The sequence below is a fragment of the Kuraishia capsulata genome, genomic scaffold, assembly GCF_000576695.1.
Source record: "Kuraishia capsulata CBS 1993 genomic scaffold, Kuraishia_capsulata_scaffold_7, whole genome shotgun sequence".
Lineage (NCBI taxonomy): Eukaryota > Fungi > Ascomycota > Pichiomycetes > Pichiales > Pichiaceae > Kuraishia > Kuraishia capsulata.
Genome location: NW_019172956.1, coordinates 1,013,410 through 1,040,225, shown reverse-complemented (window position 1 = coordinate 1,040,225; position 26,816 = coordinate 1,013,410). Strand labels below are relative to the sequence as shown.

The following is a 26,816-nucleotide window of genomic DNA, read 5'->3' as shown; positions in this document are numbered from 1 at the left end:
TTCTTGCAAATATTTCAAAAATGAAGCTCAGAATTGCGGTTCTGCAAATGAGCTCAAGACTAAACCAGTTCAGATCAAATGTCGCCAAGGCCCATGACCTGGTATCGCAGATACCTCCCAACCCTCTAGGAACACCCCAGTTGATTGTTTTCTCAGAACTTGCCCTGACCATATACAACTTTCACTCTCGCTCCAGTTTGCTGCCATATTGCGAGATTGTGGGCAAAGGCGAAAATTTTCGAATGGCGCAGCAATTGAGCATCAAGAACAAATCATTCACACTGCTGGGTTACCCCGAGATCACAGAGGACTCCAAAATCTACAACAGCGCGATGCTGGTTTCACCATTAGGAAAACTTGTTTACAACTACCGAAAGACACATTTGTACGAGTCGGATGAGAATTTTGGGTGTTCGGAGTCTGAAGTTGGGTTTCAGAGCTTCCCGATTGACTTTCAGGACTCAGCCCACAAAAGTGCGAAAGAGATTATCAAGTGCTCCATTGGAATATGTATGGACCTGAATCCATACAAGTTTGAGGCCCCCTTTGAAAAATTCGAATTTGCTACTCATTGCAAGGAAAATGACGTCTCGTTAGTTCTATGTCCAATGGCATGGCTGCATTCAGAGTCTCCTTCAATCACCAAACAGCCCGGTGATTGGGATATTGAGATGCAAGAAGTTCCCCAGGTTGTGGATACTAATGGTGACATCAGGGGAGGTAGCGAGTCGTCCAGAAGTTCCATCGAATACTGGTGGCTGAGACTGAGCCCATTGCTAGCACTAAAGGATAAGCTGATAACGATTGTTATTTGCAATAGATCTGGACTTGAGGATGATGTGTTGTACTGTGGTACTTCCTGTATACTTCAATTGGACACTTCCAAACGCAAGATCCATCTTTTAGGCAGTCTCGGATGGAAGGATGAGGGCTTGCTGTTTAGAGAGGTGGATACGATGCTGGAACTTTGATCACACAACTTCACTGCGATAGATGTAGCGACACTCTCTGTATACTGACCACCGGGTTCCTTATCCAGCCAGTCCTTACCCTTGTCGCTACACTTGAAGCCTGGTTGATTGTCTGATCTTGAGTGCGGCTGAATATTGGATTGAGCACTACCGAGGAATAGCCATCGCGAAGTTTCCTAATCCATTTTTCACGTCAACTAACATTACAATCAGCATACCGATACCACATCAGATGAACCAATTGCTTTTGGATCCATTCATAATAGCCAAGGAGTATCCAGAGACATTGGTGCAGACCCTTTCGTTTGGCCACTCGACGTGTCTCAAATTCAATGAATACGGCGACTATCTGGCCTCAGGCACGTCCGATGGAATCATTGCGATCATAGATCTGGATACTAACGGGATCATCAAGCTTCTGAGATCTCACACGCGACCAATCAACAGCTTGAGTTGGAGTCACGACGGCCGCTACCTGCTCTCGTGTGCACGTGATTGGCAGGCGATAGTCTGGGACTTAAGTACTGGAAATGCCGTACAGAAGTGTGAATTCCAAAGGCCGCTTTGGAATGCAGAATTCAACCCCGTTAATTGTCATGAGATCGTGGTGACTCCACTAGAGGAAGATCCAATGTTGATCCGGTTTGGTTCCGACTGGAGCAGGGAAGAAACTTGGTCTCTTCCGGGACTGGAAGACGACGAGCAGAAGCATTTCACGTTGGTGAGTACGTTCCACCCGGGCGGTGAGTACGTGTTCACAGGCACTAGCAAAGGGTGGATTAATGTGATATCTGCCAAGTCACTAGCAAAAGTCCATTCGGAGAAGTTGACCTCATCGAATGTGAAGAATCTGGCATTCAACACATCGGGCACCAAATTGGCAGTCAATTCATCCGACCGTATCATCCGACAAATAGCCCTTTCCTCGAAAAAAGGTCCCGAAAACGAGCAGGAATTTGAGTTTGAAATTGACCACAGATACCAGGATGTGGTGAACAAATTACAGTGGAATTCTTTAGGTTTCAACCATTCAGGTGAGTATCTCGTTGCAAGTACGTGGGGCTCAGCTCATGATGTATATATGTGGGAAACTACTATGGGATCGCTCATAAAGATTCTGGAGGGTCCCAAAGAAGAGTTGATTGATGTTGCCTGGAATTTTCGCAAGTGTACCATCGGAGCCACTGGAATGGATACCGGTACCATATATTTGTGGGGAACCAACATTCCCCAAAAGTGGAGTGCGCTTGCACCTGACTTTGTCGAAATAGAAGAGAACATCGAGTACGAGGAAAAGGAAGACGAGTTTGATGTTGTTGAGGAGGACATGGTTATTGAAGAGGACGAGAACGAGGTTGTCGACGTTGCTACGAAGGAGACGCTAGACAGTCGAGGATTTCCTCTGCAAAGGCTTTTCACGATTCCACTTTCTCTGGAAGATGAAGATGCATTTTGAGGGATAATGATCCCTCTGAGATCACTAGTGTTACTCGAAACTATCTACACCTCAAGCTCTCTGGGAATCAATAAGCTGCTGCCATTCCTCTTGAAAGTATCCTGCACAACCGTCTTGATATTCATCTGCCTGTACAAACAGTGTGTATATTAACAACCTGCCCGAGCAAGTCCTATTAATTCTCCTGGTTTTTAAGCCCATGCTTTTAATCGTTCCATATTCATGCACATGCTCTCGTTGTTTCCTTCATCTCAACTGCATAAAAGCATCCAGTAAAACACTAGGAGCACCACCATCACTCTTGCTCTTTTCGAATACATTCCAGAATCTCAACGTCTCGTCACCAGCTCCAGTCACTATGGTCTGCCCATCCGGAGACATGGCCAGGTACAGTACACGATATGAGTGCCCAGTCAGAGAGGCAATCTGTTGCATCGAGGGATAATTCCAGACGACTATCTGGTTTCGGGAATAGCCATGTGTGCTCACCAGTTCATTTGAGTTCCGTGACCAGGCCAGATTACACACCTGCGATCCGACATCGACGTCATGGAGCTTTGTTCCGGTTAAAGTGTTCCAGACCTTTATATGGCGATCCGCAGTTCCTCCACCACTCGCTAATACACCACGTTGGTGCGGAGACCACGCAATGGCCTTCACGGCAGCTACGTGCTCGGTGTATCTGTGCAGCGGAGTATCGCTCATACCATCCCAAACGTACAGTTTGTTGTCATTTCCACCACTGGCTAACTTATTCTCTTCAACGTTCCACCGCAGACCACAGACCTCCTGCTTATGAGCTTCCAACCGCTTCGCAAAGTGGGCCGGCTCTCTCACGTCCCGGTGCAGAATCGACCGGTCTCGCGATCCAGATGTCAGTATGTGCTGATTCCAAGCCAAAGAAGAGGCACGCGAAGAATGACCAGTCATTCTCCGAGTGCACTTGCACGCAATTGCATCCCAAATCTCAACCATGCCCGAATGTGTTCCCACAGCGAGATGTGTACCAGCGCCAATCCAGGCCAGCGACGTTATAGAATCGTCCTGAGGTAGTTCACACAGCCTTGATACACCACCAGAAGCGCCATCCCATAGATATACCGCGGATCCCAGGCCAACTGCCAGAACGTCCTGTGGACCCCAGTCAACCAGGTTGAGGTAGAAATCATCCGCCAGATCAGGTGCATCCAGCACACGATATGGAACTTTGGCAATCGTTCGATGCCGTCTTTGTGGAGAAAGTAGTAATTTTTGCGTTTGGGACCTTACTGGCGACGTTGAGTACAGATCATTAGCCATATCTGTGGAGGAAGGTCTTGGTTTCGAGGGAGAATGGTAGCTGAACACCTTGGATTCCAAAGAAGAGGTAGAATTCCGTGGCGGTGTTGATGGAAATGAGCTCCCCCCAGAACCAGACCCGGAGGCAGCTGTGGCAACTACTCCAGTGCCAGCTGCAGTTCCAAACAACTCGGTCCTCAATACCTCATTGAACGTTCTGTTGGCCGTCTCCTCCCTGAGAGAGTCCAGCTCGTTCTCAGTATTCGAAGAGTGAGGTAATGGGTCTACCGATGACATGCTGAAGGCTTGTTGAAGGTCCACTCCTTGACGGGTCGGTATGAATCTGTCGCTGTAGACGGTGGTCTTCCTGCGCCTGCGCGGTGAAGACGGCACCGAATCGATTGGTGGTGGCGCATCACGTGAGGTCGACCTCGATGGCGAGGTAGGCGTGTATGGTGTCTGCGACATGCAGCCAAAAGATTCACAGGTTGTGGTTGGGAGATCGTTATGTTAGCCAGCATAACATCACAGGGTAACGTAAGAGGTGCTGATGATGTGTGTGAGGTCGTGGGTAAGCCCGTTTTGGTTGCCACACGTTTGGACTTTTGGCATAATTGATTTTCTCACGACATTTGATCCAACGCGTTAACGGAATCCCAAGGCGTGAAAAATGTAGAAAGAGGCACCGAAAATCTGGTTCTAACCCCAGAAGAGAGTTTGTGCATGAGTTCTCTTAATTATGTCATTATGGTTTTACCTGCTGTTCAGTTCTAGACGTACCGTATTGACATTCTCATTTCTAATCTTTTTTCACTGCCACAAATGCCATTTCTGCAGGGAGCGGCCGTTTGATAGCCCCATTCCGGTTGCCGACTTGATCTAGCAGGCGGTGATATCGCGCGCAGACATCCGGGTCTGTATAACCCGTGTTGTATTGGGGTGGTATATAGATAGCTATTCATTTGTTTTAACTGCATCCAGGCCATTCTATTTCATGAAAAACCAATAAAATAAGGTATTGACAATATGATATCCGACGTTGTGGAGGCATCGGAGAGCCCCAATAGACAGGGACCAAAAGAAAATTGTCCGAGAGTCATCCGGCAAATATCCGAGAGTCTGCTCATATCATGAAAAAGGGCATACACTCAATAACAACTAGTCTGTTTTTTGAAAAATACCCATAAATTAAAACTCTCATCCTACTCCTCCAACTAAATCTCAAAACCTTTCCAAAAAAACCGCAAATATTCGCCGAATTATCACTCTTGTTCGACCCCATTCCAGTTCGTCACACGATGCGGCGTGCACCACTCACAACATCTTAGCCCCCACCACAACACCGCACAAGCCACCGAGTTCCAGCTTGTTAAGCCCTGTCCTTCGTTTCCTCTTCATTCTTTCTGCGTTTCCCACTGTGTTTTTTTATTTTTTGGTTTTCAGTTCTATCATCCATGATCTGAGATGCCTCGATCTATGTTTGGCTGGAAAAATGGCCTGCCAACTATTCGCAGGCCCCGCTCCAAAGCGCTGGTCGTTTTATGCATCTTGTTAGCTCTGATAACCATCAATGTCGGCATGTCTGTGACGATTGGTACTACTGAATTGCCCGAAATCGACTTGGTCAAGGCCCGAGACTACTACAAGGGAATGGTGGATCGTATTAAGGACACGCTATCGTCTGTTAACTCTGGCGTTGCTACTGAAGAGACTTTACGAGAAAAATGGCTTGATAAGCTCAACCCCAAGGCAGATCCCGAGCGGTTTTGGCAGTTTGACCTGGATCTTGGTCTCCACAAGTCTATAACACTAGACCCTGCTTCCTTGAGAGAGATTTACAAAAAGGGCTTTTCCTATGACCCACGAGTGACGTACTCTGTTTATCTCAACCGGATCAACTCCAATCCAGGCTCTCCAATAAGCTTCTCATGGGGTGATTGGGTGGATATGACCCCCCTCAATCCGTATGTGGCGATGCCAGAGGGAAGCAGGCCGAGCTGTGCAGAGATTTCCGATAATGGTGTCGAGTGGATGAAGAAGGTCGAGGATGCGGCTCAGACTGAGAACGGAGCTCTGACCAAGCGTGATGCGGATGCAGATGCAGATGCATCTTTTCTGAATCGTTCGCCCAGGCAGCTACAGGCAAATTCCGATACCTCTGGCAGCAAAAAGGCCGCCCGCAAGAAGAAACTTCGCTCGCAGCTTCCGGTTTCCAAGAAACAGAAGTTCTGCTACGATGATAGTGAGTATCGCGACAAGTATCCAGAACGGGCACATCGCAAGCTTCCGGGATTTAACTTCCACCACAGATCCAATAAGGCCACATTCTTGGAAAAGGTTCTGTATGCAAAATCATACATGAACGCGGTTGCACCCGTTCCGAAGACAATCATCTTCACCTCCGGCGAAGGGCTGTTCGAAGTCGAAGTCGATCAGCAAGCTGAACAGGCAGACATGGCTGAGTCTGGATTACTTGAAGATTATGTTGCAAAGCATACGCTTCCCAGCGGTTTCGTTGACTTCGATCCAAGTCTCGAGTTTGCCGAGATGTCCAAAATCGTCCAACCTTTAACACCCTTGCGCAACCTTCATTCAACGACCGAGATTCCATTGCCTGAATCTCTATTTAAGTTCAACCCGAACGAAATGGTGGCGGAGTATGCTGAATTTGCCAAAACAGGCATGGAACTTAGTTCGAGGGAGCAGACCTATTACGAGTCTCTCCAGTACTCGCTCTCTCTGACTCCAAAAGAAATCCCCAAGTACTTCTCTGAGGTAAACATTCATTGGCCAGCAACTTACAGGGGCCATCGGGTCTCCGAGAATGGTGGCCACTACGACTGGCGATTTTTCAACGGATTCATCTCCGAAGGCTCGCTTGACAAGCAGTACGACGGCAACAACGAGGACCGCCGGCGTATGATTTTACACCGGATGCTCAAGTCATGGCTCGCATTCACTCATGAGGCGGGTGTTGTTTCGTGGATTGCACACGGTACTTTACTTGCATGGTATTGGGATGGCTTTTCATTCCCCTGGGATGATGATATCGACGTTTCGATGCCGATAGAGGAGCTGAACACTTTCTCTCTTCGGTTCAACCAGAGCGTGGTGGTAGCTGATCTCGATCTTGGATTCGGAAAATACTTTATAGATTGTGGCACTTTCATTACCCACAGAATCAAAGGAAATGGTCGGAACAACATTGATGCTCGTTTCATTGATATTGACTCTGGGCTTTTCATCGACATAACCGGACTTGCGTTGACGTCTACGCCGATTTCAGCTCGCTACTTCAAGAGACCAGAGTTGCACCTCGATGTCCAAAAGGAGGGGCAAGAGGATTTGCAGTACACGCAAAATGAGAAAGTCCAGGCCTATAACTGCCGCAACAATCACTTTTACTTGCACGAAGAGTTATCTCCTTTACGGTTATCTATGGCAGATGGGTCTCTAGCATTGATACCAAACAACTACCAGTCCATTCTCAAGGCCGAGTACAGCAGAGGGCTCGTTTCTGACAAGTTCAACAAGCACGTGTATATCCCCTTACTCCGTCTGTGGATTCCATTACAAACGCTGACAACAATGAAGCAAAACGGTGCGTTCAAAGAATATGAAAAGACTCTTCCGAAAGCGAATCAGCACGGAGTCAAGTCACAGCCTCTGATTCATCTCCTGCGTGACCGCTCTTCAGTGGCATTCACCGAGGTTCTCCTCGGAAACGATGACATTTTACGAGAATACTACCTCACACATATAGCAACTGAGCTACACGATCGCGAGATGAAGCTGCTCAAGGATGGTGGCCAAGAGTTGACGGAGTTTGCAAAAGGACTTAAGTCATTAGCCCCATTCAGGAAGGACCCGTTCGTTTTTAGACAGGAGGTTCTGGCTCTAAAACAACAGAGAGACGCGTCAGTATAATACCCCTGATGTTAATTGCATTTTGTTTGATTTTCACATTCCTTCACCATTCCGCACAGATGTGCCTATGTGTACTGATACTTATTAGTAATTGACAAAGACTTTAGAGCCAAAGGTAGACTAGCATAAGACTACATTGCTTGGTTTAATCTCATGATTATTCAAGGCAAACACACTATTTACCCATCCATGTGCTCGCTCAGTAACAGGTTTGCAGCCATCTCTTCGTTCTTGTCACATGCAAAATATACCTGAATCACGAGGTTCCGGTCGAAACCAAGCTCGCAAAGACGGTCAATGGCGGCATTCTCATCCTGAGTTATTTGTATCTGCACCAAGCCTTCCTCTCCTTCGCCCTCCAGTTGAGCACCTTCAGCAAACGCCTCATCGTCACCAGCATTCTCTAGCAACATCCTGGCAAAGTGCTCTGGGTTCTCCTGGATCACCTGTGCCAACTGTGGATTCGAACTGGCAATCTGTTGCAGTATTGATTCGAGCATCTCAGGCTGGGTCTGGATGATCTCCTGTAGGTGCCGTATGCGGTCAGCATCAGAGACTCCTTCCGACCCGCCGCGCGATCCCTCAGCAGCAGCAGCAGCTTCAAACAGGTTGACAGATTGCTGTCTCTCTTCACGATCAGGTTCCTGAGTCTCTTCAGCCGCAGCTTCGACTTCGACGTCGGCATCCTCGGTGGCTGGATTGCCAAACAAAAGATACTCTACAGCTCTAAGCGGGTTGTTGAAAGCAGCAGCCAAAGCCCTTTCCACCTGAGAACGCTCGTAGCCCATATCTATCATTCCACGGATCGCAGCTTCTCTTTCCTCGCCGGTCACAAACGACGAAGCGGTCAAATCAACAGCTCCTGCGGTAGCGGCTGTAGAGGCGGCTGTAGAGGCTGCAGCCACAGGTTCCGCAGGGGTCTCTGGTTGTGCCTCTGCAACTGGAGCGGGCTCCTCAGCAGCCACAGCACTTGCGACTGGAGCCTCGGCGACAATTGGCTTTTTGGCCTTCTGCTACGGCGTTAGTACAACTCATCCCACACAAACACGTCAACCAATACATACCGAAATCATGAAGATGATCTGATCGTTCTCCTTGACCTTATAAGCCTCAAAGGTCTTGTCATCTGGAAGTACTTTGCCAGAATAAACAAACTTGAGTTGAGAGGTCTCGCACTCTTTGGTGGCAGCCAATCTCTCTTTGGCTGAGATGATCTGTTGGTTGTTAGTTGTGGTCTCAACACTTAGCAACTGAACGTTCACTTACCGTGTCGGTGGGCTCAATTTCCAGCGGTATTTTATCCTTCTTGAAGTCCTTGAAGATGACCTGCATTTTTTTGAAAAGAAACTGAAACGGAGGAAAAAGTAATGGGGCTGGTGGGTCTGGCGTGGCTCGTTTGCCTGAGTGTTACAAAAAGGATGGCGAGTTTTGCTTCTGCCATTTCAACACAGTGCCAACAACCCAGTGAAACTTTGATAGAGATGAGCTGATAGAGGCCCATACATATCACCTTTTTGTATGTGTAACAAGACTCAATCCGCAAATATTTTTCTACAGAAACTCTGGATATGTCATTCGGAGGAGAAATAGCTGATAGTGCAATATTCCAGGATTATCCGCTTTGGAAGCCTTCTCTGGAGCGGGTATCGGAAGACGTCAACGAAGTGGATGCCTGGGATCAACTGGTGCGTATTTTGGAGTCGGTGGTTTTTGGATATTCCAACGACGGTACAAAACCAAAACCTCCGCCAGAACTCTTGAAGAGTGTTACTCTTGTCTTTGACTCTTTTCTGGGGCGTTTCCCGCTTTTCTTCGCGTTTTGGAAGAACTACGTGGCAGTGTCGTACCAGCTCGAAGGTCTCTCTGCTGCTATCAAGGTTTTTGACAAGGCACTGAGCCTCGCACCTTATTCGCTGGATATCTGGTCTGACTACCTGTCTGTGATTGTGGCAAACAAGGCATTGCCAGTAGAAGCCATACGGGCGGCCTTCGAAGAGGCCTGTTCCTCGGTAGGAAGACAATATCTGTCCCATCCAGTTTGGGATGCCTATCTTGAGTGGGAGGCCTCGGAATCCGGAGAAAGCTCGTCGGAGTGTCTAGCTATTATCCTCAGACTCTTGGAGCTGCCCTTACACCAGTATGCGAAATATTTCACGCGATTCTACGAGCTCAAGCCGTACTTTGCGATCACGGACCTAATTCCGGCAGACAGGCTCGCCACGTTGACAGCGACACCTATAGATGCGCTAGATGTGGATACGAGTGCGCAGATCATTGATGATTATTTTAATGCACTTTTCGAGTCCACTCAGAAGGGTACCAACGAACGGTGGGCGTATGAGTCTGCCATCAAGGAGTTCGACTTTAGCCTCAACGAGGTGCCAGCAGCTGAGCTGGCAGCCTGGGAGGCTTACCTTGACTACGAGGAGCTCAATGGAATCACCGATCAGATTCGGTGTGTATACGAGCGTGCGTTAGTGCCGACAGCTTCATCGGAGGTTATTTGGAAGCGGTATCTGCGCTGGCTACTCAAGACTTCAACGGACCATGAAGATCTTGAGGCTGTTTTCAAAAGATGTCACATTTTCGTTCCAGAGGACAAGCCAGAAGTTCGCTTTATGTTCGCTCGGTACCACGAGAAATTAGGTGCCTTGGATGCAGCAAAGGCTGTCTACCTCTCCTTGCTGGGCAAAGGTGTCGGTGTAGCTAAGTATCTTGGATTCTTGGAGAGGACCAAGGAAGAGAAGGTTTTTCGCGACGGTTGTGATGCTCTCATCAACTCTCTGTATCCAGAACAGCCGAAAAAGAAGGCAAAGACCAACTCCAATGGGGCGCGTCTCGCGAAAGATGCCGACTTCGTGGAGCTCCAAAACACATTAACGGAACAAACGAGTGCTATGGCAGTGGTGTATGTGGCACGCTACAGAAGAGAGCGTGAGAACTCGCGAGATTGTCGCAATTTCTTCACTGCCCACTATAAGCTGCCTGCTCTTCGCAGTTGTACGGCATTCTGGACTCTGTTCTTCGATTTCGAGGCTTCCCAGAGAAATACAGCCAACATGTACAACATTTTGGAATATGTGTGCGCTCAGGGTCAAATCCCAATTACCACAATCAATGAGATGATTAGGCGATATCTGCAGATCGTTTCCAGATGCGTTGGTGTGAGTGTTTTGGCCAGCTCGAGACTGGATCTCGTCAAGCTGTTACTTGAAACGGACTCTGAGGCGCCCACGCATGCGCGTCACTTCTTGAAGCAGCGGTTATCCCAGCAGGGCGATGAGCCTGTGGAGAAACGGCTGGCCGCTGAAAACGGACACCCAGGAATTGTTGTTGAGAAGCGGCCAAGATTAGTCAATCCGGTGGATCCCTTGAATGTTTTTGAGGTTCAATCTTTGCCCAACTTCAAACATGCGGAAAAAGCTACGGCACCGATTGTGTATCCTGATGTTGAGAGTGTTTGAAGTCGTTTCGACGAGAAAAGCTAGGAGTTGAAACAATTGGAAAAATGATCACTAGTGTCTTCTGAATATTACAAGCGCTTCCCCCATCTCAAAGCGTCACCGTTATGATGTCTCTATAGAATTGTACTGAATCATCGCTTTAACGATATCTCAATGAATAAAACTACAGACCTATACGGATAAAATACTGGATACAACTCGGAAAGAAAACAGATTCGCAGAAGATCGAGGCTTGAGGCTTGAAAAATTGAGGCTTGTAACGTCTCGATTTCTGGAGCCAGTAGACCAATTTTGGAATTCAAACCCATAAAAATCACCTTTCTTCCTCTCTTCTCTTTTCTCTCCCTTCTCGTTTCTTCACCTCTTCAATCTTTCAATCTCCCGCTTCAACGACTCGTTCTCGCGATACGCCTTCTCTAACTCCACCTTCAGCTTGTCGTTCGATGTGGCCAGTTCGCTAACAGCCTGGTCGGTGATCAGCTTCTCTAAAGTCCACTTTTCGATATTGCTGTTCTCGGTCTCCTTCAGTTGCTTGATGTACTCGACCGCGCGGCCCAATACTTGCGCCTTGTTGGTGTCCTGTCTTGGAAGCAACTCGGCCAATTGACGGATCCCGGTGTTGATGCTCTCTCTGCGACGTCTTTCCACTTCCTTGTGGGTGTGTTTACGCTGGCGATGCCACTCGTCTGATCCGGCAGCTGGTTTGACCTCGGTATCGCCGTTGGAGTGTTGCTGAGTTTGCTGTTGCTGGTAGCGACTGTACAACTGGTCGACACCAGGGTCTTGGTTCTGCTGTGGAATCTGTTGGTCTGCACCGCGGTCGGCAGTTGCGTTCTGTGCGGCGGCGGTCAACAACTCAGAATCAATGGCCATTTCCTGGTCTTTCGCCCCGTTATCGTACTTCAGGGCGGCAACAGCAACATCGTTCGGTTTGAAATGCTTCGAATCCGGTCCGGACTCGTCTTTCTTGGCTCGTTTCTGCTGGTGCGACATTCTGAGATTTGTAGGTTGATGGGACGCGATGGATGGAAGCACGTGAACCGCTGATGTTGTATCACGTTTTTCTGATCACGTTTTTTTTGGAAGAGGAAAAACAACAAAGGGGGCCGGCTTGCGAGTGGTTTGGAAGCCCTGTTGGCACGTTTGTAAATGACAGAATATGGATGGGCAGCGTTGCCCGCGGGGTTTGGCAGATAAGGATGCATGCCCTTTGGCTGTGTTCGCTTTGGCTGTTTTCTTTAAGACTCCTTTGACTAGCATTGACCCGTTAATTAAACATGTGCAGACCTTCTTCGTGCAATATCTGCGGTATGTGGTATTACAGATCCTCTATATTGTTCTATTTCTAACTTGTGCAGGAAAACAAGCCTGGATCGGCTGTGGCCTCCACGTCCCCAGCGCCATGAGTTCCTTCCCAAAGTCTGAATGGTGCACCTGCGAGGGCTCCACTAATGAGTATCCTCCAAGGGCAGGAACCGGTAAAGCCAGCTCTTGAGGTTATTGAGGTTTTGGGACATTTGTGTGGCCATTATTAGAAGCTTAGGTACTAAGGGTGTCAGGTGCAAAGACTCCCGTTGATCAAAGTACAAGCTAGACACTAGTTCTATTTTAAATTCGTTCAGTTGAATTCAGTTGAGAACTATTTTTCCACACTGCCCAAGTATAGACAAATTCGAGCAATCTATCTAATGTGAATTATCACTTCCAGAGATTGTACTAGTGAAGTCACCGTTTTATCGCCGCATAGTTATAAAGCAGTGTTGCAGAACACCAGGAGATGCCACTCCTCACCGCAGAAACCGTCAGAAAACAGGTTGCATTTATAAATGGTGACGAATCCTGGACTTTAAAGTTTATCAATGTAGAAATCAAGATCTCTTCGGGGAGATTTGGTTGGGCTCCTATCTGTAAAAGGTCGTGCAAATCGCGTTTCAGTTTGTTTTCCTGCACGACTCGATCAGCCGCAAGTTTTTTTGGTATCAGAAGACGTATCTGACGTGGCTTGGATCTCGCTCCTCTAGTGGTTTAGTTACCCTTTGTTTACCAAACATGTCGTCAGATCTCAACTCCAAGAAGTCATGGAATCCAAAATCTCTCAGAAATCAGGGTAAAGTCTGGGCTCGCGAGAAGGAGGCACTGGATGAGTTCAAGAAGATCCAGCAGCGACAAGAAGAGATCAACAAGACAAAGGAGTTTGCAGACTCGGGATTTGCTCCCAAGAGCAAGACGTCATGGATCTATGACTCTGGCTCTCGCACAGTTGAAACTGGAGGTGATGATGATTATTTACTTGGCAAAAGAAGGTTGGATGCTAAGGTGCTACAGAAGACGATACCGTCATCCGTTACCAAGGTGAACAAGCCGGAAACTTCCGAAACGTCTCAAGATCCCAGGGAAATCTTGGACAAGAACGATCCAATGTACAAATTCAAGCTGGAGCAATTGCGGAGAAAAGAGCTTTTAGAATTAAAGGAGAAAATCAGTTCAAGTAATAAGCCCAAGCGTTCACATTCGGGGTCTAAGCATGGGCACAGAGAAGGCCACAAAGAAGGTCATAAAGAAAGACAGAAAGAAGGACAAAAATCAAGGAATGATCACAACCACAGTCACAGGCATAGAGACAAAATTCACAAATAGACTACGTCTCAACCATTTCGTCCACGATCTCAAACGTGCTAGAAGAACATGCATACTTCTCAGACACTGCCTCGAACACCTGTTCGAATCTTGGCAGGGACTCGGCACCGATTTCGTAAAGAGTGAAGCAAACTCGGGATTCGGACTGGAACTCGAACTGATATACGATTGGCGTGGTATCAGTAGCATACTCAACCGCGAAGCCATTAGAAGTGCGCCGCACTGCTGGGCCGTACAGATTTTTGAATTGGATCCTGGTGCCCTGGAGGCGCTGGGTACCGATCGTGATACTCTCTATGTCACCCTGTGCACCAATCTGCACCTTTATGGCGCCTGTCGCCGACGAGAGTCGCACTCTACCGTCCACGTTCTGGTAACCCGAGCTCGGGTGTCTCTCTGTCCACAGCCACAGGTCATCGCAAGCCTTGTCCACCGTCAACCGTGCACGCCACCCGAGTTCTGTCGCGGCACGCGAGACATCTGCGGTGAGGTTGAGCACGTCCCCTGGGCGCCGTGTAGCAACTGTGTATGGGACTTTGCGATTACTAGCACGCTCGAAACTGCTGTGAACCTCGAACACTGTACTTCCAGTCCCTGTACCTAGATTCCACTCCCTGCAGATTCCCGTGCCTTCCTTGAGTCCGTCTAGATGATGCAGTGCAGCTACGTGACCCTGTGCCAGGTCCACCACATGCACATAGTCGCGGATGGGAGTTCCGTCCACCGAGTCATAGTCCGTACCAAAGACGCTGAACTTGCCGCGTCCAGAAGCCACCTGTGCTATCAAAGGAAGTAAGTTATCGGGAACTCCGTGGGGGTTTTCTCCAAGAAGCCCGCTGGAATGGGCGCCTATGGGGTTGAAGTAACGCAGAATCGCGATTCGCCACTGCTGATCCGCAGCAAACACATCACGCAGAGTGTTTTCAACCGCAAGCTTGGTTTGGCCGTATGGATTGGTTGGTTGCGTAGGACATGTTTCCACAATTGGGATTCTCTGGCCCTCAAGTCGCGTAACGTCTCCATACACAGTTGCCGAGGAACTGAAAATAATGCTTTTGCATCCATGGGACTGCATGGTTCTCAGAAGGTTTATTGAACCAATCACGTTATTGTTGTGATATTTCAGAGGATTGCGAGCAGACTCGCCCACGGCCTTGAGTCCGGCAAAGTGCAGCACTGTTTTGAACTCGTATTGGTCGAACACGGCATCCAGGCCGCTATAATCAGTGAGGTCGACCTTGTGGAACGGTACCTTTGACCTTGTGAGATACTCGATGCGCGAAATCGAGTCATAGGACGAATTCGAGAGGTTGTCAACGATCACCACTTGGTGGCCATTTTGAATTAGCTCGACCACCGTATGGGATCCTATGTATCCTGCTCCCCCAGTGACAAGTACAAACGACATGAGACGTTAGACGTTAGACGTGAATTGAGACGCCAATATTAAACGACTGACAAAAAGGATTGACAAAAGATCAATTGAAAAGAGCGATTGAAAAAAAAAAGAAAAAGAACGATGTAACAATGAACTTACAAGAAACGAGCCCTTCATTTAACTTTATCGAAAGGGGCTTCGGGTTGCCGCATTTGGCAACCAAGGCTTATCTCATCAGCGTCGATCGTGCCGAGAGAGTCACAGTTAGCACGGAGTTAAAAGGATTTCGGGCTTACGGGCAAGTAAAACGTTTCGGAGATAGATATTACGACTTCATTGGGGGAACTAAAGAAGTTTGAGGCGTAACGTGTGTGATCTTGATCGTATAGTTGCTTGCCAAGGACCTGAGCAGACGCCTATCTCGAAGTATGTAGGCGCACATGTAAACGACGGACCACTCCGTTAACCGCGCGACGAGGTGCTCAAATTACACAAAATTTTGTATGAGAAGTTATTGAAGGTGCAATTACACCCTGTCAAACTTTGATTAGTCTTCGGCTTTTCTGAGATCTTCTGTAGCCTCCTTCCTTCGCTACGGACTTTACCCCTGATTAGGTAAATTGGTTGATCAAACACTTGTGTTGGCGCACTACCTGGTTATGTCACGTGTTAACGTTTATCGCACGACCCACACTTTTCTGCTTCCCGCATACAACTCGTGATAGCTGAGTTGTCACCAATCAGTCTAGATCCACACCGGTCGCGATGCCATTGGAGGTCAACGATTTCATCCAGCAGTGCCTGGCACGTGCGGTACCGCCGGATCAGTTTCACCGGCTGTTGAAGGAACTCTCGCGAACAGCACAATTCGACCTCAAAGATTTGTCGGGTCTGTATACCGACGTTTCGCCTGAGTCGGAGTACGGACTTCTACGACTCGAATACATTTTGGAGCTGATCTCCGAGGAATCGTTCCCTTCGGTGCTTTTTGGGATTCTGCCCGGCCTGAAGCAAAAAGACCAATTCTATACGCTTGCAGCTCTGGCTCAGAAGTCCTGCGGCTCGCAGTTGGATCACCACATATTGTCTGGCTTTGTGGACCACCTGGAAAAAGTACCCTTTGATACCGACATAGCCACCGTGTTAGTAACGCTGGTCAATCAATGTGGCGATGAAGCTTTGGCTGCAAGGCTTGCAGAATACCTTTCTCGCCATGCACCTCATTTGACAGTGCTTCTGGACCAGCGTGTTAAAGACGACGTGCAGCCGGGAACTCTGTTGGGAAATCGACTCAATGCGAAGCTTGTCCGGCTGAGAAAGCTGCTTTGGCTTTCCCACCAGGTCAATGTTCGCTATGTACCTTTGGTGGCTGTTGAGGCTGAGACTCAGTTTGTTAACGAGTTCAAGCAGATACTAAGAATCTCTCAGGCGTTAACTGGATCAACTAACACCATGATTGCCTCTGAATTGCTGACTTCACTCTTTGAATGCTATGTGGCGGATCCATCGCCGGTGTGGGAAGAATTCATTCTATTCAAGTTCCCATTGCTAGTCAAACGGTCCCTGAAGACCAACCAGGACACCTTGGAGGAGGTGATCCACAATTGCTTTGAAACACTCTCAACAGCCCACAGCCTCAAAGTCGATCTTATAAAGTGTCTCATTAGACTGGAATTGGTCAAGCAGAGTGCTGCCAAGCGATTTGGTCTCATTGCTGAGGAGCCCGTGGATGCAGTGGAAGACCTGGTGTCGGTCCATGCAGACTTCACCACGCCCTTGGGGTCCGCTTTCAAAGAACAATTTGTCGATGCGAATCCAGAGTTTGTGGCTTTTGATGAGGCTGATCCCCTGAGCCTGGTAGATCAAATGGCCTCTGGATCTGTATACCAGCGCAGAAACTTTGCCTTGATGGTATCCCATTCGGTGCACCGGTTCATTCGCGAAAAAGACAGCGCCAGGCTTCACCGATTATTGCTGGTTCTCAGCACGAATCTCAGTGTTTTGTGTCAGGTGGTTCTGGCTACAGGGCCGTACCAGTTCGTTCTGCCGCTGGTGCAGTTCCTAGAAACTTGGGAGCTTGACAAGCAGCGCAACCAGGACCAGGACCAAGACCAGATGCTCCTTTTTGGTCAGGAAGAAGACGACGATGTGAACTTCCAGGACTATTATACAGACTTTAGTTGTGTCCTTCTGGTGGTATTCTATGTTTTTCAGAAGTTTGATCTGCGGTTGGAGATGCTGTTAGCGCACTCGGCATCACAGAATGCCAGTGCTGACCCCACGTTTGTGTTTGATTTTCTCAAGAGATCAATGGGATTACCCCAGCCGGCTTCTAGGAGAGATCTGCAGGATCCCTCTTCAAATCTGAACAAATTGGTCAACGATTGGATCAACTCACTGTTTGACTCGGATGTGGCTGCTTCTGCCAATGGAGGTGGAATTTCAGATGAATTGATCAAGTCATCATCCATGCGTGATTGTTTCAAGGTGATCCCAGTGGTGTTTCAAGAGGCTATAATTGCTCATACAAAGAGTTTCCTTGGCGACGAACCGCTCATGAACGGGTTGGAGTACTTTCTTCAGCCATTCTTGGTGTGTACCATAGTGGGAATATTTGACTTTGTTCGGGATAGACTATGGGAGCTCTGCGATGTTCAGAGTGGTGAGGTTGCACTTATTCTCAAGCTAGTGCAGTCTCTCGTTGCTCCTGGTACAAAACTCAAAGGAGAGGCTCTTTATATGCACATATTGGTTCTTGAGACCAGCTCCCGAGACCTGTGCACCTCACTCAGACCTTACATCTCTGAAAACACAGCTATCAGGCAACTTGTTGAAAAATACGACAAGCCGTCGAATTCGAATTTGGAGCACTCGTTTTTTTCCCGAATCAGACACATCTGCGACGCCGAGGCAGAGACTTGGGATCTTCGTTCACTATTCCCTTTGGTGGAGCTGGTGGGTCTCAGTGCTACCATTGAGGAGTTTCTAACCAGATGCGCAGGTTTGGGACTCGATTCGCCTGCTGGAAGTACCATGTTGGAGATTGGATCCATGGTGTTGGTAAGCTACTTGCTGTGCAAGTGCGGTGCTCTGAACGATGAGTCCAAGATCCTGCTCCAACTGGACGAGCTGACCAAACTGTCCTACGAGGATCTGGAAAAGTGTCTCGTCAAAGACAACCAGTCAAATGTTTTGATCGAGGAAGACGAAGCCAATAATGGCAGCAATAACGATGACGAGGACGACAAGAGCATCAAGGAAGATACCTTCGGCAGAAGGGCTTTTGACTCGGGGTTCATGGGGATGCTCAAGACCGAGAACGAAATGGAAGAGGAAGAGCTGGAGATGACGGGCGTGGTTAAAGAAGAAAGTCCTGTACAAGAAGAGTATTTTATCAAGCGTTATGACCAGAACGTTTTGGAATTTGTTTTGACAAAATACGAGGCATGGAAGGCTGAAGACGATATTCTTCAGGAGTCTTTCGATAAGCTGATGATAAAGATCATGGGGAATAGTGGGACGTTTTAAGGGACAAAGGCTGTGATAATGAATGATTTTTTCAAGTCTACAATTCACTCCTACTCCATGGTTATATAATCGTCGAATCATGTTAAATAGTATACCTCTGGTAATATCGGTTTTTGGTCATGTTGGGAATCAAGGCAATTGCGCGCCATCTCATGATATTCCAGTTAATAAAAAGCTTTTCCGCTCTTTCTAGTCAATTTGCTTCAGCAACTTGTTCAAAGCACTAATATCCTCCTCCTGCGATTTTCCAACTAAATTCACCAAGTCGTCAATCGTCTCGTTTAGCTGTCCTTCGTTCGTTTCTTCATGCAACTTTGGGGTGACTTCTTCGTCCTCGTCCTCGTCTTCGTCTTGTCTTTCCTCTTCAGATAAATGCAACGGCTGTGGGTTTTTGATCCGTTCAATCAGACCCTTGCCCTTTATTCCCAGACGTTGAAAAAAAGACTGGTCATCTTGCTCGTCTCTGAACTGTTCAGCACACGGGTCGACAATCGACTCGATTTCGTAAAACACATTCATTGACAAATGTCCATGCGTACTTTTGAGTAATCTTGTATTCTTCCAGAATACTCGTGGATTTCGTAAAACAGCATTATCGACCTCACGCATAAGTTTCAAGGTACGTCTGAGGCTCGGGTTCAATGCTGCGGTCAGCTGGTCCGACATAGCAGCCCTGAAAAATCGGTAAAACCGTCTCACTGAATCGGAAACAGAAGTCTGTAAATGTGGATCTTGAACCACAAATGGAAAATAAAGCAGTCTCAGTAGTACCAGGGAAGCCAATTCGGCAGCATGACGAATTCCAATGGGCATCAAGCAGTAGCCTCTGCCGAGACTGGTGATCTCGTTCTCAATATTGAGAGCCACTTCAAGAGCCTTTCGCACAGAAATATCATTGAGCTCATCGTCTTCATTGACTCCGTCTAGTGTGCCTCCAAATAGACAAAGATGAAGTTTGCACTCGTAGATGCGAATTTCCGCCATCTTCCTTTCCACGTCGCTACCGACAAACCGCCCCATAACCTTCTCCTTGTGGCTATGAAGTAAATAATGCCACATAGAAAGTGCCGTCGACAATCCGTGGGCATTTTGGATTAGTCCAGAGGGACTTCTGAACGATTTCCCCAATTGCTCGGTGATTTTGGAGTGGACGATCTGGGTCTCCAAGGCCGTCTGGAAGAACGTTGTCTGCTTGCTCGTATCACCCACTCGCAGTTTGTCGATGAGCGAATCGGGTCTTTGGTCCCAGGGAAGTCCCAGTCTGTCTCCACATTCGTTTCCCAGAATGAATACATACGCCCATATGCGATCGCGGATCTGCTCGTCTGTGAGATGGTGGCCGTGATTATCAAAGTCTTCACCATTCAGCGGGGAGATGTCCTTTCTCCTCGAGAATTCGTTGACAAACTGCGAGCCCCGGTTTACTCCAGTCTGTAAGCAAATATTCTTGGCCAGTTCCAGCCATCTGAAACATGGGTCCTCCAGGTCGTCGTCTAGAGGGATGCAGAACACGGGAAACGCAGAAAGAAGTAATATCGCTTGCACTATCGTCACCGACTTTGGAGTGGACATCCAGGTCGCCTGGACCAGGGCCGTGTTGATATGAACAGAAAGTGCAGCCAACTGGTCGACTGTGAGTCTTCTCATGGAAACAGATGATATGCACACGATGGACCAGAACAGCAGAGGCGACTTCTTCAGCACGAGTGTTGGCGAAGTTATTGGGTTCATTATAGGCACCAAAGGCAGAATGTTCACGTTGAACCAATCAACCAATAATAAGATCTCGGAACACGAGAATTGCAATCGTTTTCCCGAGGTCTCTGCCACAAAAACCTCCTGTTCTGGATGCTGGTGGATTTGGGCAGCTATGTGTGCCTTCGTTGGTTGAGGCGCGTTCAACTTCGCATTATCATATTCTTCAAGCTCCTCTTCTTCTTCCTCATATTCTGAATACTCTGGCGCGTGTTCCAGACTTCCCACATCGACTACCCCCTCGATCACGAGTCCTTTTCTAGTGCACATCTCCCTCAGAGACTTATCTGCCTTAACTAGCTCGGCAACCTTCATTTTTAGTTCCAAAACACACGTCCTCATGTCCTTAATCAAATTTGATCGTCTGACCGGAATGATAACCTCCAGCTCGCAAACTACCCCTTTCTTCACACAACACGTACAGGGGTTTGGCTCCGTCTGGATGAAGTCACACTTCACTTTGTGTTTCCGGCAACGCGTGCACGATTTCAGCCTTCGAGGCTTCGGTTGATCGTTCTTTCCTAGCTCGGATTCCAGCGGAATTTCCGGCGTTTTTATCACCACAGCGGAGTTGCGATGATCATAACAAGAGCTCCAATCTGGGGTACCTTGTGGCCGGGGCTTCTTCGACGGAATACCGTTCAAATCGAGCTGAGCAAACCGTTTTTTATCCGCAGTCTCATGCTCCAGTAGCGCGGACATGATGAAGGCGTAATTTTTGATTTCTGGCTTGAAATATTATATAAAAACTGGTCTATCAACCTACAGGATCAGCCGAGCTTTGATCACTCGGTTCGGCAAATGAGAACAGGGAAATTTGTCATTTGACCGGTTGGCGCACGAACTGGGGGAAAGTTGGTCGGTACACTTCCTCTATTTAGTCTGATAACGTGAGCAGTACCAGTTCAGCACGTCTTGACCGAGCGAGTTGATCAGAGCCAGGCCCGGATCGGCTTTATTTTCAAGGCTAAGGTCACTGTCGAGGACCCGGAGCCTTCTGGCGTCTTTTTGTTCGAATCTCCTTGCGATAAGCAGTGTTTTCGCCGAGTTTGGGATCGATTGCTGCAGGATCCACCAGTTTTTGCCAGTCTTGAAGAGTTTTGCATTTTCATACAGTCCCAAATAGCCGTCATAATTCTGTAGTGCAAATCTGGCAATACAATTGTGTAAGTGGATGGTTTGGGACCTCGACATTGTGCTAGGATCGGGAAATTCTGCAGGTTCGTGAGAGGTCATGTGCGGCTGAGTCTCAGTACTGGGCTCTGCCAATAATGCCGTTTGCAGTGCCAGTTTCAGTCTGGCAGAATTTTCATCGTCCGGAACCGTTGGAAATGAACTTTCATACGTTCTGGTCTGGGGATCGTGGATCACGTAGTAGAACGGGGATTTGGTGGAGCCAGACCCGGTTTCAGCCTCTATTTCCATGTCTTTCATCTGTTGAATAGTCAAATCTCCCAAATATGTCTCGTAGAGTTGCATAAGCTGAGTCTCCAGTCTATCGTAGTAGGCCTTATCTGCCAGTTTTTCGGCATCTGGCTTGAGAAGCATCACGAACAGCATACCGCACACTTCATACAGCACCAGTGCCTGTTCAGTTGTCTCTTGAGGCCGAGATTTCTTGGAAACACGGAGGATTTTGCAGGAAATCGGGGTTTCGACATGTCCAGAATGTTTTCCAAGTATAAATTTTCCGATAGCTTTCGCAGGCCCAGGCTGTTGAGCCGGCTGTTGGGAGTCACTATCTGCGGTCCCTGTATTCCAAAAGTCTAATTTGGGAAGCGGAATGTACCGTGTTGTCATGCTTGTGAGGCTTGAAACCGCATCCAGTGTTAGCGACAAAGGATTGAACACGTTTGTAAGCTGCGCCTGTATGAACAATGTCGGATTGAGTAGGGATCTTTCGAAAAACCTTGAAAACGACTGTTCTGAGTCGGCGTCGATGGCTCTGTTTAACTCCTTCAGAAATGGCTGGTTGTCCAAAACAAGCACTGACGGACTCAGACCAACAGAAAGATCTAAGCTTTCGAGGTAATTAACGAGATCGGCCAGCGATTCGGTGGTTAACTCAGACTCTGGGTTCTTGTACACCAGACCAAAGTTCTTCAAAGGATACCTGTTGGTGTTCATAATCAGCAAATCCACATCATCACCTTCTTCCTTCAAAAGTGATCTTACTTTGATGTCCATATTCTCGGCGAAAGACGGGGGGAGGCGCATGGATGATTTCTTATAGCCATCAAGCAACTTCAAGAACCCCGACTGACTAAAATTGAAATTTGATTCGGATTCAAATCTCGCCAAAGCCCATGATTTCCACCATTGTTCTAGACTCTTTTTGACATCTTCTAATCCATCACAAGTGAGGTTCTCAGCCATTAAACCATGATGAAGCCTCCATAGTCTATAACCCTCCACCAAGGTACTTTGCAAGTACTCGGGGGAAGCCAGTCCACGTTGAACAAATTCTGTCTTTCCATCAACTTGGGATACCGAAGACGCAAGTCGAATACCCATAACCAGCCAAAAATCGGCCTCAATGTTGGCAATCACACACCGCGTCTTATCCGTGTCTATGTGGGACACATATGATGATTCGTTGAACTTTGCTGAAAAATCGTTTATTCCTTGGATCATTCCAACAGTCTTCAATATCTCATCCTCCATCACCTCTCTTGTCTCGAAATTGCAGTAAAAAAGAACTTGTCTTCGTAAAAATCCTTCCTCATCTGAAGGCTGTCCGGGTGTGTTTGCCAGTCCCGGACTGTACATCGCCAAATACAACAGTTTCGGCGGTTGCGGCTCCACAGCGCTCATAAGCCCTCGAGGCTGAAAATTAATCAGCGGATTCATGAGTCAGGACTCAAAATTCGCGCTTCTTGGGTGCAGAATGTCCGGGTTCTTGCGCATTCAAAAGCTACTGTTCGAATAGAGCTCTTATCGGTTACAGTCGTGTAGCACTCAAAATTACCGCCGAGAGAGCCGCACTAAGCGCCCAGTCAAGGATCTAAAAAATACGAAAGAACCCTCCTTCTTTGTGCCTGATCGAGCTGAAAACAAATCGGTGATTATACCGTTGGAGTCGACTGGCTCAAAACTATGGGGTTCCGGGTTGAATGCGGGAATTTGTCCTCCAGCCATTGGCATATACTACCATAGGAGAATTTCACTCCGCGGCACACAAACTTTGCCATTGACCGTTCTTCCTCAACTTCTTCAACTTCTCCACCATTTCACCATTAGACTTCTGAGAAGATCCTTGAATGGTCGATTTTGTCGCCCCGATGCGTATATCTCGCATAGGACATATCCGTACAATATATATACACTGGGAGGCTCGAAACTCGTGCAAGTCTCAAATGTGAGTCGCACTACTGATGTTCCGAAAAATTTCAAGAGGGCTCACAGATGGTAACCACGCCTCACAACCCACTTGAAAAGACCAAACTGCTGCGATGTCGAGTGACTCAGAGGATGAAATGTATGTGGGGATTTTAGGACGTGCTTTTAGTCAAAGGACGAGCCATACTAACTAAGACTCACTCTAGAATGCTTTCTGCACATGCTCTTGCAGCTCTGCAAGAGTTCAAAGACGAGGAGCAAGACAGAATTGCAAAATTCAACAAGATGTCTATGATTGCACAGGAAAGTTTTGATCTCCAACAAAGAGAGGCCAATGCGGTCCCTGAAGTGACTATAGACGATTTCAAAGAAGACTGGCAACTGTCACAGTTCTGGGTATGTTTGCTAATTAGAACAGCTCCAAAGGAAGACACTAACTCAGTCCAACCACTAGTATTCTGACGAAACTGCCGAGATTCTAGCCAGAGAACTACTAGCAGGAGCTACAGAGGACACCACAATCTGCATAGTGTCGGCTCCATCAGTATACGCTGCACTCAAAAAGTTCCCTCCAGCTGAAATACCTACCAAACACATATATTTGTTAGAGTACGACATGAGGTTCAAAGTACTTGCGGGAAGCCAGCACTTTGATTATTATGACTACAATAAGCCTCTTGAATTCAGAACCGATCTGAAGGGTGCTTGTGACAGGATTCTGGTGGACCCTCCATTTTTGGAGAAAGACTGTCAAGTTAAAGGTGAGTTTTAGATCTTTTTTGCCCAAACAATTCGGCAGCTCAACTACTAACAAACATTTCAGCATCGTTGACAGCAAGGGCACTTCTAAGGCCCAATTCGCCCAAGAATTCGGTCATAGTTTGCACTGGAGAAAGGATGAAAGACGTCATAGCCAAGGTGTATCCTACCACTAAGTTCACCACTTTTACCCCAGAGCACAAGAATGGACTCAGCAACGAGTTCGGATGTTATGCTTCATTTGAGTGCGATTCCTGGAAGTTTGCTTAAAGGAAGAAAAGCAGACTGAATGGATCAGATTCAATCAGACAGAGCAGACACACTAGATAAAGTAGTTCACGAATAGAACATCACTAATGCACATGCTACTTCAAATATCACCACTACCGGAAAAACAGCCTTTAAATAATATTTACTCCCCCGTCATTATATCACCCAAATTTTTCGGAAAAACCGCTCCAGAAATTACCTTTTTTGCGTCTCTTGTCTCGTATCGAGAACTCCGAGGAAAGATAAAGATAACATCCAGTCGTGCATCAACCAAACAAAGTCGTGTCTGGATCATGTCCAAGACCAAACCGTTCTCCAGACACATGACGTCATGGATTTTAACCCTGTCCCCGATCGTTGTCCATTGCGCCTTCATCAGTTGGTCCGACTTTGATAGCTGAGCCCACAGACACTGTACCAGAAATGGCCCAGTTATTGGCTGACTCGGCATCATCGCTGCTTGACCTCCCGGTGGAGATCACGCGGCGGATCATGAAGCTATGTCCGAGAGAGCTCAAAGGCACATGTAAGTCTTTCTACGTGATGTACAACGAGATGTATTACCATAGAATGGTAGAAGAAATGGGTTCGGGAGTCATTTACACAATAGGAGTGCATGCCCTTCCTCATATAGTCAAATATGTTCGTTCCTTCGACTACTGGCGTGGTACTCTAAGGAAGATGATTGCAGACTACTGTCGGTTGCCTGAATATGACGAATCCGAATCACGGAACAAAACACCCATCGACTCCATCAATTGCACTTACATTGCGGACTCCTGGTCTCTGGTGTACAGTCTGTTCAAAAACAGGAGGCTGTTTGTCGAATACACGGACTACCAGGTGGACGAGCCAATGAACTACATCTACAGGCACATTCTCCAGATCAACAAGACTTATTTGTTGCACTACAAAAAAACGATAAAGATTTCGGCTGATGTGTACAATTTGTCGTGTGGAATCATTATTCAGAATGCCTTGGGGTTGGGAACGATAAAATTTCAGGTGGTGGACCATCGCACTGGCGAGCCTCTGTTAACCTATTACCCTCCCACCAATATCAACGAGATGCTTCCACGGAATAAGTTTTCGCTTCTGGATCTGGGAAACTTTGAAGTGAATGCAGATACATACGTTTCTAGTGACGAGTCGTTGGTTCAGGACCGGTTAGTGGAGGTAGATATCATCATGGAAGAGACTGGACTCTACATCAAGTCTGGGTTCAGCATGTGTTTTATAGATGTGAATGCATATCCTCGAAAATCTGGGTCTGATCTCAGTGTTTCCAAGGTTAAAAAGGAGAAATGGCTGTTTTGGACCATTGACAACCAGGAGCCAACCCCAGACAAGGTGATCAACCTTCTGCTGCGCAACTGCTATAAGGCCATCAATAATGGGCTGACTCGTGCGCTGCCGCGCTCAGCTTCCAACTACAACTTTAAGCGGATTGGGAGTTATGCAGAGAGCATGTTTAACCAGGGTGTTGCCAGACTGTCACACCTGGAGACGACCAAGGAAGAGGACGAGCATGTGAATGGGGATGCAAATGGCTCTAATGATAACTCAAATGATGATGCCATTTCGATGCACTCCGAAATAATGGCAGAATTTGACGAAGTCGAGAACCCGGATGGCTACAACAAAAGTTTCTACTCGCGATTCAATGATGCCGGTGAATTGATCACCAAGACAGTTAAATTTGACACAGTGGTGGACCTTCGTGAGTACGAGGTAGATGTCTCGCTTGCCAGGAAGCGAGCCCAAGAGCGATTGGCTCAATATACGCCAGAAGATGCCCAAGAAATAAGACGGTATATCGAAGAATCGCCGCTCAAGTGGAAACTTCCCACGCTGTTTGAATTTTAGCAGCAACGACTGGAACTCGATATTCCTCTCGTTACCATCAGAAGCATTTCATTTTTCGAACCAGTTATCAGCACGTAGACTACCATGAGGCCGATCCCTCCACAGCCCATCGAAGGCCTCAGGCCAAAACAAAAACCACCAGACTGGAACTGGAAACTCACAAGCAAAAACGACAAAAACGGGACAGG

General features: G+C 47.5%; 15 protein-coding genes across 15 annotated transcripts; 9 read left to right on the top strand and 6 right to left on the bottom strand.

The window, feature by feature from the left end:
* Nucleotides 1–20: 20 nt before the first annotated feature.
* On the top strand, nt 21–971 carry KUCA_T00006025001 (uncharacterized protein; the record flags this gene model as incomplete). Its single annotated transcript, XM_022605063.1, has 1 exon — nt 21–971. The coding sequence occupies one exon, from the start codon at nt 21–23 to the stop codon at nt 969–971; it is 951 nt and encodes a 316-aa protein (XP_022462009.1).
* Nucleotides 972–1,203: 232 nt separating this feature from the next.
* On the top strand, nt 1,204–2,427 carry KUCA_T00006024001 (uncharacterized protein; the record flags this gene model as incomplete). Its single annotated transcript, XM_022605052.1, has 1 exon — nt 1,204–2,427. The coding sequence occupies one exon, from the start codon at nt 1,204–1,206 to the stop codon at nt 2,425–2,427; it is 1,224 nt and encodes a 407-aa protein (XP_022462008.1).
* Nucleotides 2,428–2,673: 246 nt separating this feature from the next.
* Nucleotides 2,674–4,173, bottom strand: KUCA_T00006023001 (uncharacterized protein; the record flags this gene model as incomplete). The annotated part of the gene is made up of 1 exon (XM_022605041.1): nt 2,674–4,173. One exon carries the CDS (start codon nt 4,171–4,173, stop codon nt 2,674–2,676), a length of 1,500 nt encoding a protein of 499 aa, XP_022462007.1.
* Nucleotides 4,174–5,169: 996 nt separating this feature from the next.
* On the top strand, nt 5,170–7,632 carry KUCA_T00006022001 (uncharacterized protein; the record flags this gene model as incomplete). The annotated part of the gene is made up of 1 exon (XM_022605030.1): nt 5,170–7,632. The coding sequence occupies one exon, from the start codon at nt 5,170–5,172 to the stop codon at nt 7,630–7,632; it is 2,463 nt and encodes an 820-aa protein (XP_022462006.1).
* Nucleotides 7,633–7,811: 179 nt separating this feature from the next.
* KUCA_T00006021001 (uncharacterized protein) lies at nt 7,812–8,964 on the bottom strand (the record flags this gene model as incomplete). The annotated part of the gene is made up of 3 exons (XM_022605019.1): nt 7,812–8,642; nt 8,697–8,846; nt 8,899–8,964. The coding sequence occupies 3 exons, from the start codon at nt 8,962–8,964 to the stop codon at nt 7,812–7,814; spliced, it is 1,047 nt and encodes a 348-aa protein (XP_022462005.1).
* Nucleotides 8,965–9,200: 236 nt separating this feature from the next.
* Nucleotides 9,201–11,096, top strand: KUCA_T00006020001 (uncharacterized protein; the record flags this gene model as incomplete). The annotated part of the gene is made up of 1 exon (XM_022605007.1): nt 9,201–11,096. The coding sequence occupies one exon, from the start codon at nt 9,201–9,203 to the stop codon at nt 11,094–11,096; it is 1,896 nt and encodes a 631-aa protein (XP_022462004.1).
* A 357-nt stretch (nt 11,097–11,453) lies between these two features.
* On the bottom strand, nt 11,454–12,089 carry KUCA_T00006019001 (uncharacterized protein; the record flags this gene model as incomplete). Its single annotated transcript, XM_022604996.1, has 1 exon — nt 11,454–12,089. The coding sequence occupies one exon, from the start codon at nt 12,087–12,089 to the stop codon at nt 11,454–11,456; it is 636 nt and encodes a 211-aa protein (XP_022462003.1).
* A 166-nt stretch (nt 12,090–12,255) lies between these two features.
* On the top strand, nt 12,256–12,591 carry KUCA_T00006018001 (uncharacterized protein; the record flags this gene model as incomplete). The annotated part of the gene is made up of 1 exon (XM_022604985.1): nt 12,256–12,591. The coding sequence occupies one exon, from the start codon at nt 12,256–12,258 to the stop codon at nt 12,589–12,591; it is 336 nt and encodes a 111-aa protein (XP_022462002.1).
* A 554-nt stretch (nt 12,592–13,145) lies between these two features.
* On the top strand, nt 13,146–13,733 carry KUCA_T00006017001 (uncharacterized protein; the record flags this gene model as incomplete). Its single annotated transcript, XM_022604974.1, has 1 exon — nt 13,146–13,733. The coding sequence occupies one exon, from the start codon at nt 13,146–13,148 to the stop codon at nt 13,731–13,733; it is 588 nt and encodes a 195-aa protein (XP_022462001.1).
* A 1-nt stretch (nt 13,734) lies between these two features.
* Nucleotides 13,735–15,141, bottom strand: KUCA_T00006016001 (uncharacterized protein; the record flags this gene model as incomplete). The annotated part of the gene is made up of 1 exon (XM_022604963.1): nt 13,735–15,141. One exon carries the CDS (start codon nt 15,139–15,141, stop codon nt 13,735–13,737), a length of 1,407 nt encoding a protein of 468 aa, XP_022462000.1.
* A 735-nt stretch (nt 15,142–15,876) lies between these two features.
* On the top strand, nt 15,877–18,639 carry KUCA_T00006015001 (uncharacterized protein; the record flags this gene model as incomplete). The annotated part of the gene is made up of 1 exon (XM_022604952.1): nt 15,877–18,639. One exon carries the CDS (start codon nt 15,877–15,879, stop codon nt 18,637–18,639), a length of 2,763 nt encoding a protein of 920 aa, XP_022461999.1.
* Nucleotides 18,640–18,828: 189 nt separating this feature from the next.
* Nucleotides 18,829–21,096, bottom strand: KUCA_T00006014001 (uncharacterized protein; the record flags this gene model as incomplete). The annotated part of the gene is made up of 1 exon (XM_022604941.1): nt 18,829–21,096. One exon carries the CDS (start codon nt 21,094–21,096, stop codon nt 18,829–18,831), a length of 2,268 nt encoding a protein of 755 aa, XP_022461998.1.
* A 171-nt stretch (nt 21,097–21,267) lies between these two features.
* On the bottom strand, nt 21,268–23,244 carry KUCA_T00006013001 (uncharacterized protein; the record flags this gene model as incomplete). The annotated part of the gene is made up of 1 exon (XM_022604930.1): nt 21,268–23,244. The coding sequence occupies one exon, from the start codon at nt 23,242–23,244 to the stop codon at nt 21,268–21,270; it is 1,977 nt and encodes a 658-aa protein (XP_022461997.1).
* A 246-nt stretch (nt 23,245–23,490) lies between these two features.
* Nucleotides 23,491–24,762, top strand: KUCA_T00006012001 (uncharacterized protein; the record flags this gene model as incomplete). Its single annotated transcript, XM_022604919.1, has 4 exons — nt 23,491–23,519; nt 23,940–24,129; nt 24,188–24,494; nt 24,557–24,762. The coding sequence occupies 4 exons, from the start codon at nt 23,491–23,493 to the stop codon at nt 24,760–24,762; spliced, it is 732 nt and encodes a 243-aa protein (XP_022461996.1).
* A 423-nt stretch (nt 24,763–25,185) lies between these two features.
* Nucleotides 25,186–26,628, top strand: KUCA_T00006011001 (uncharacterized protein; the record flags this gene model as incomplete). The annotated part of the gene is made up of 1 exon (XM_022604908.1): nt 25,186–26,628. One exon carries the CDS (start codon nt 25,186–25,188, stop codon nt 26,626–26,628), a length of 1,443 nt encoding a protein of 480 aa, XP_022461995.1.
* Between the last annotated feature and the right edge of the window lie 188 nt (nt 26,629–26,816).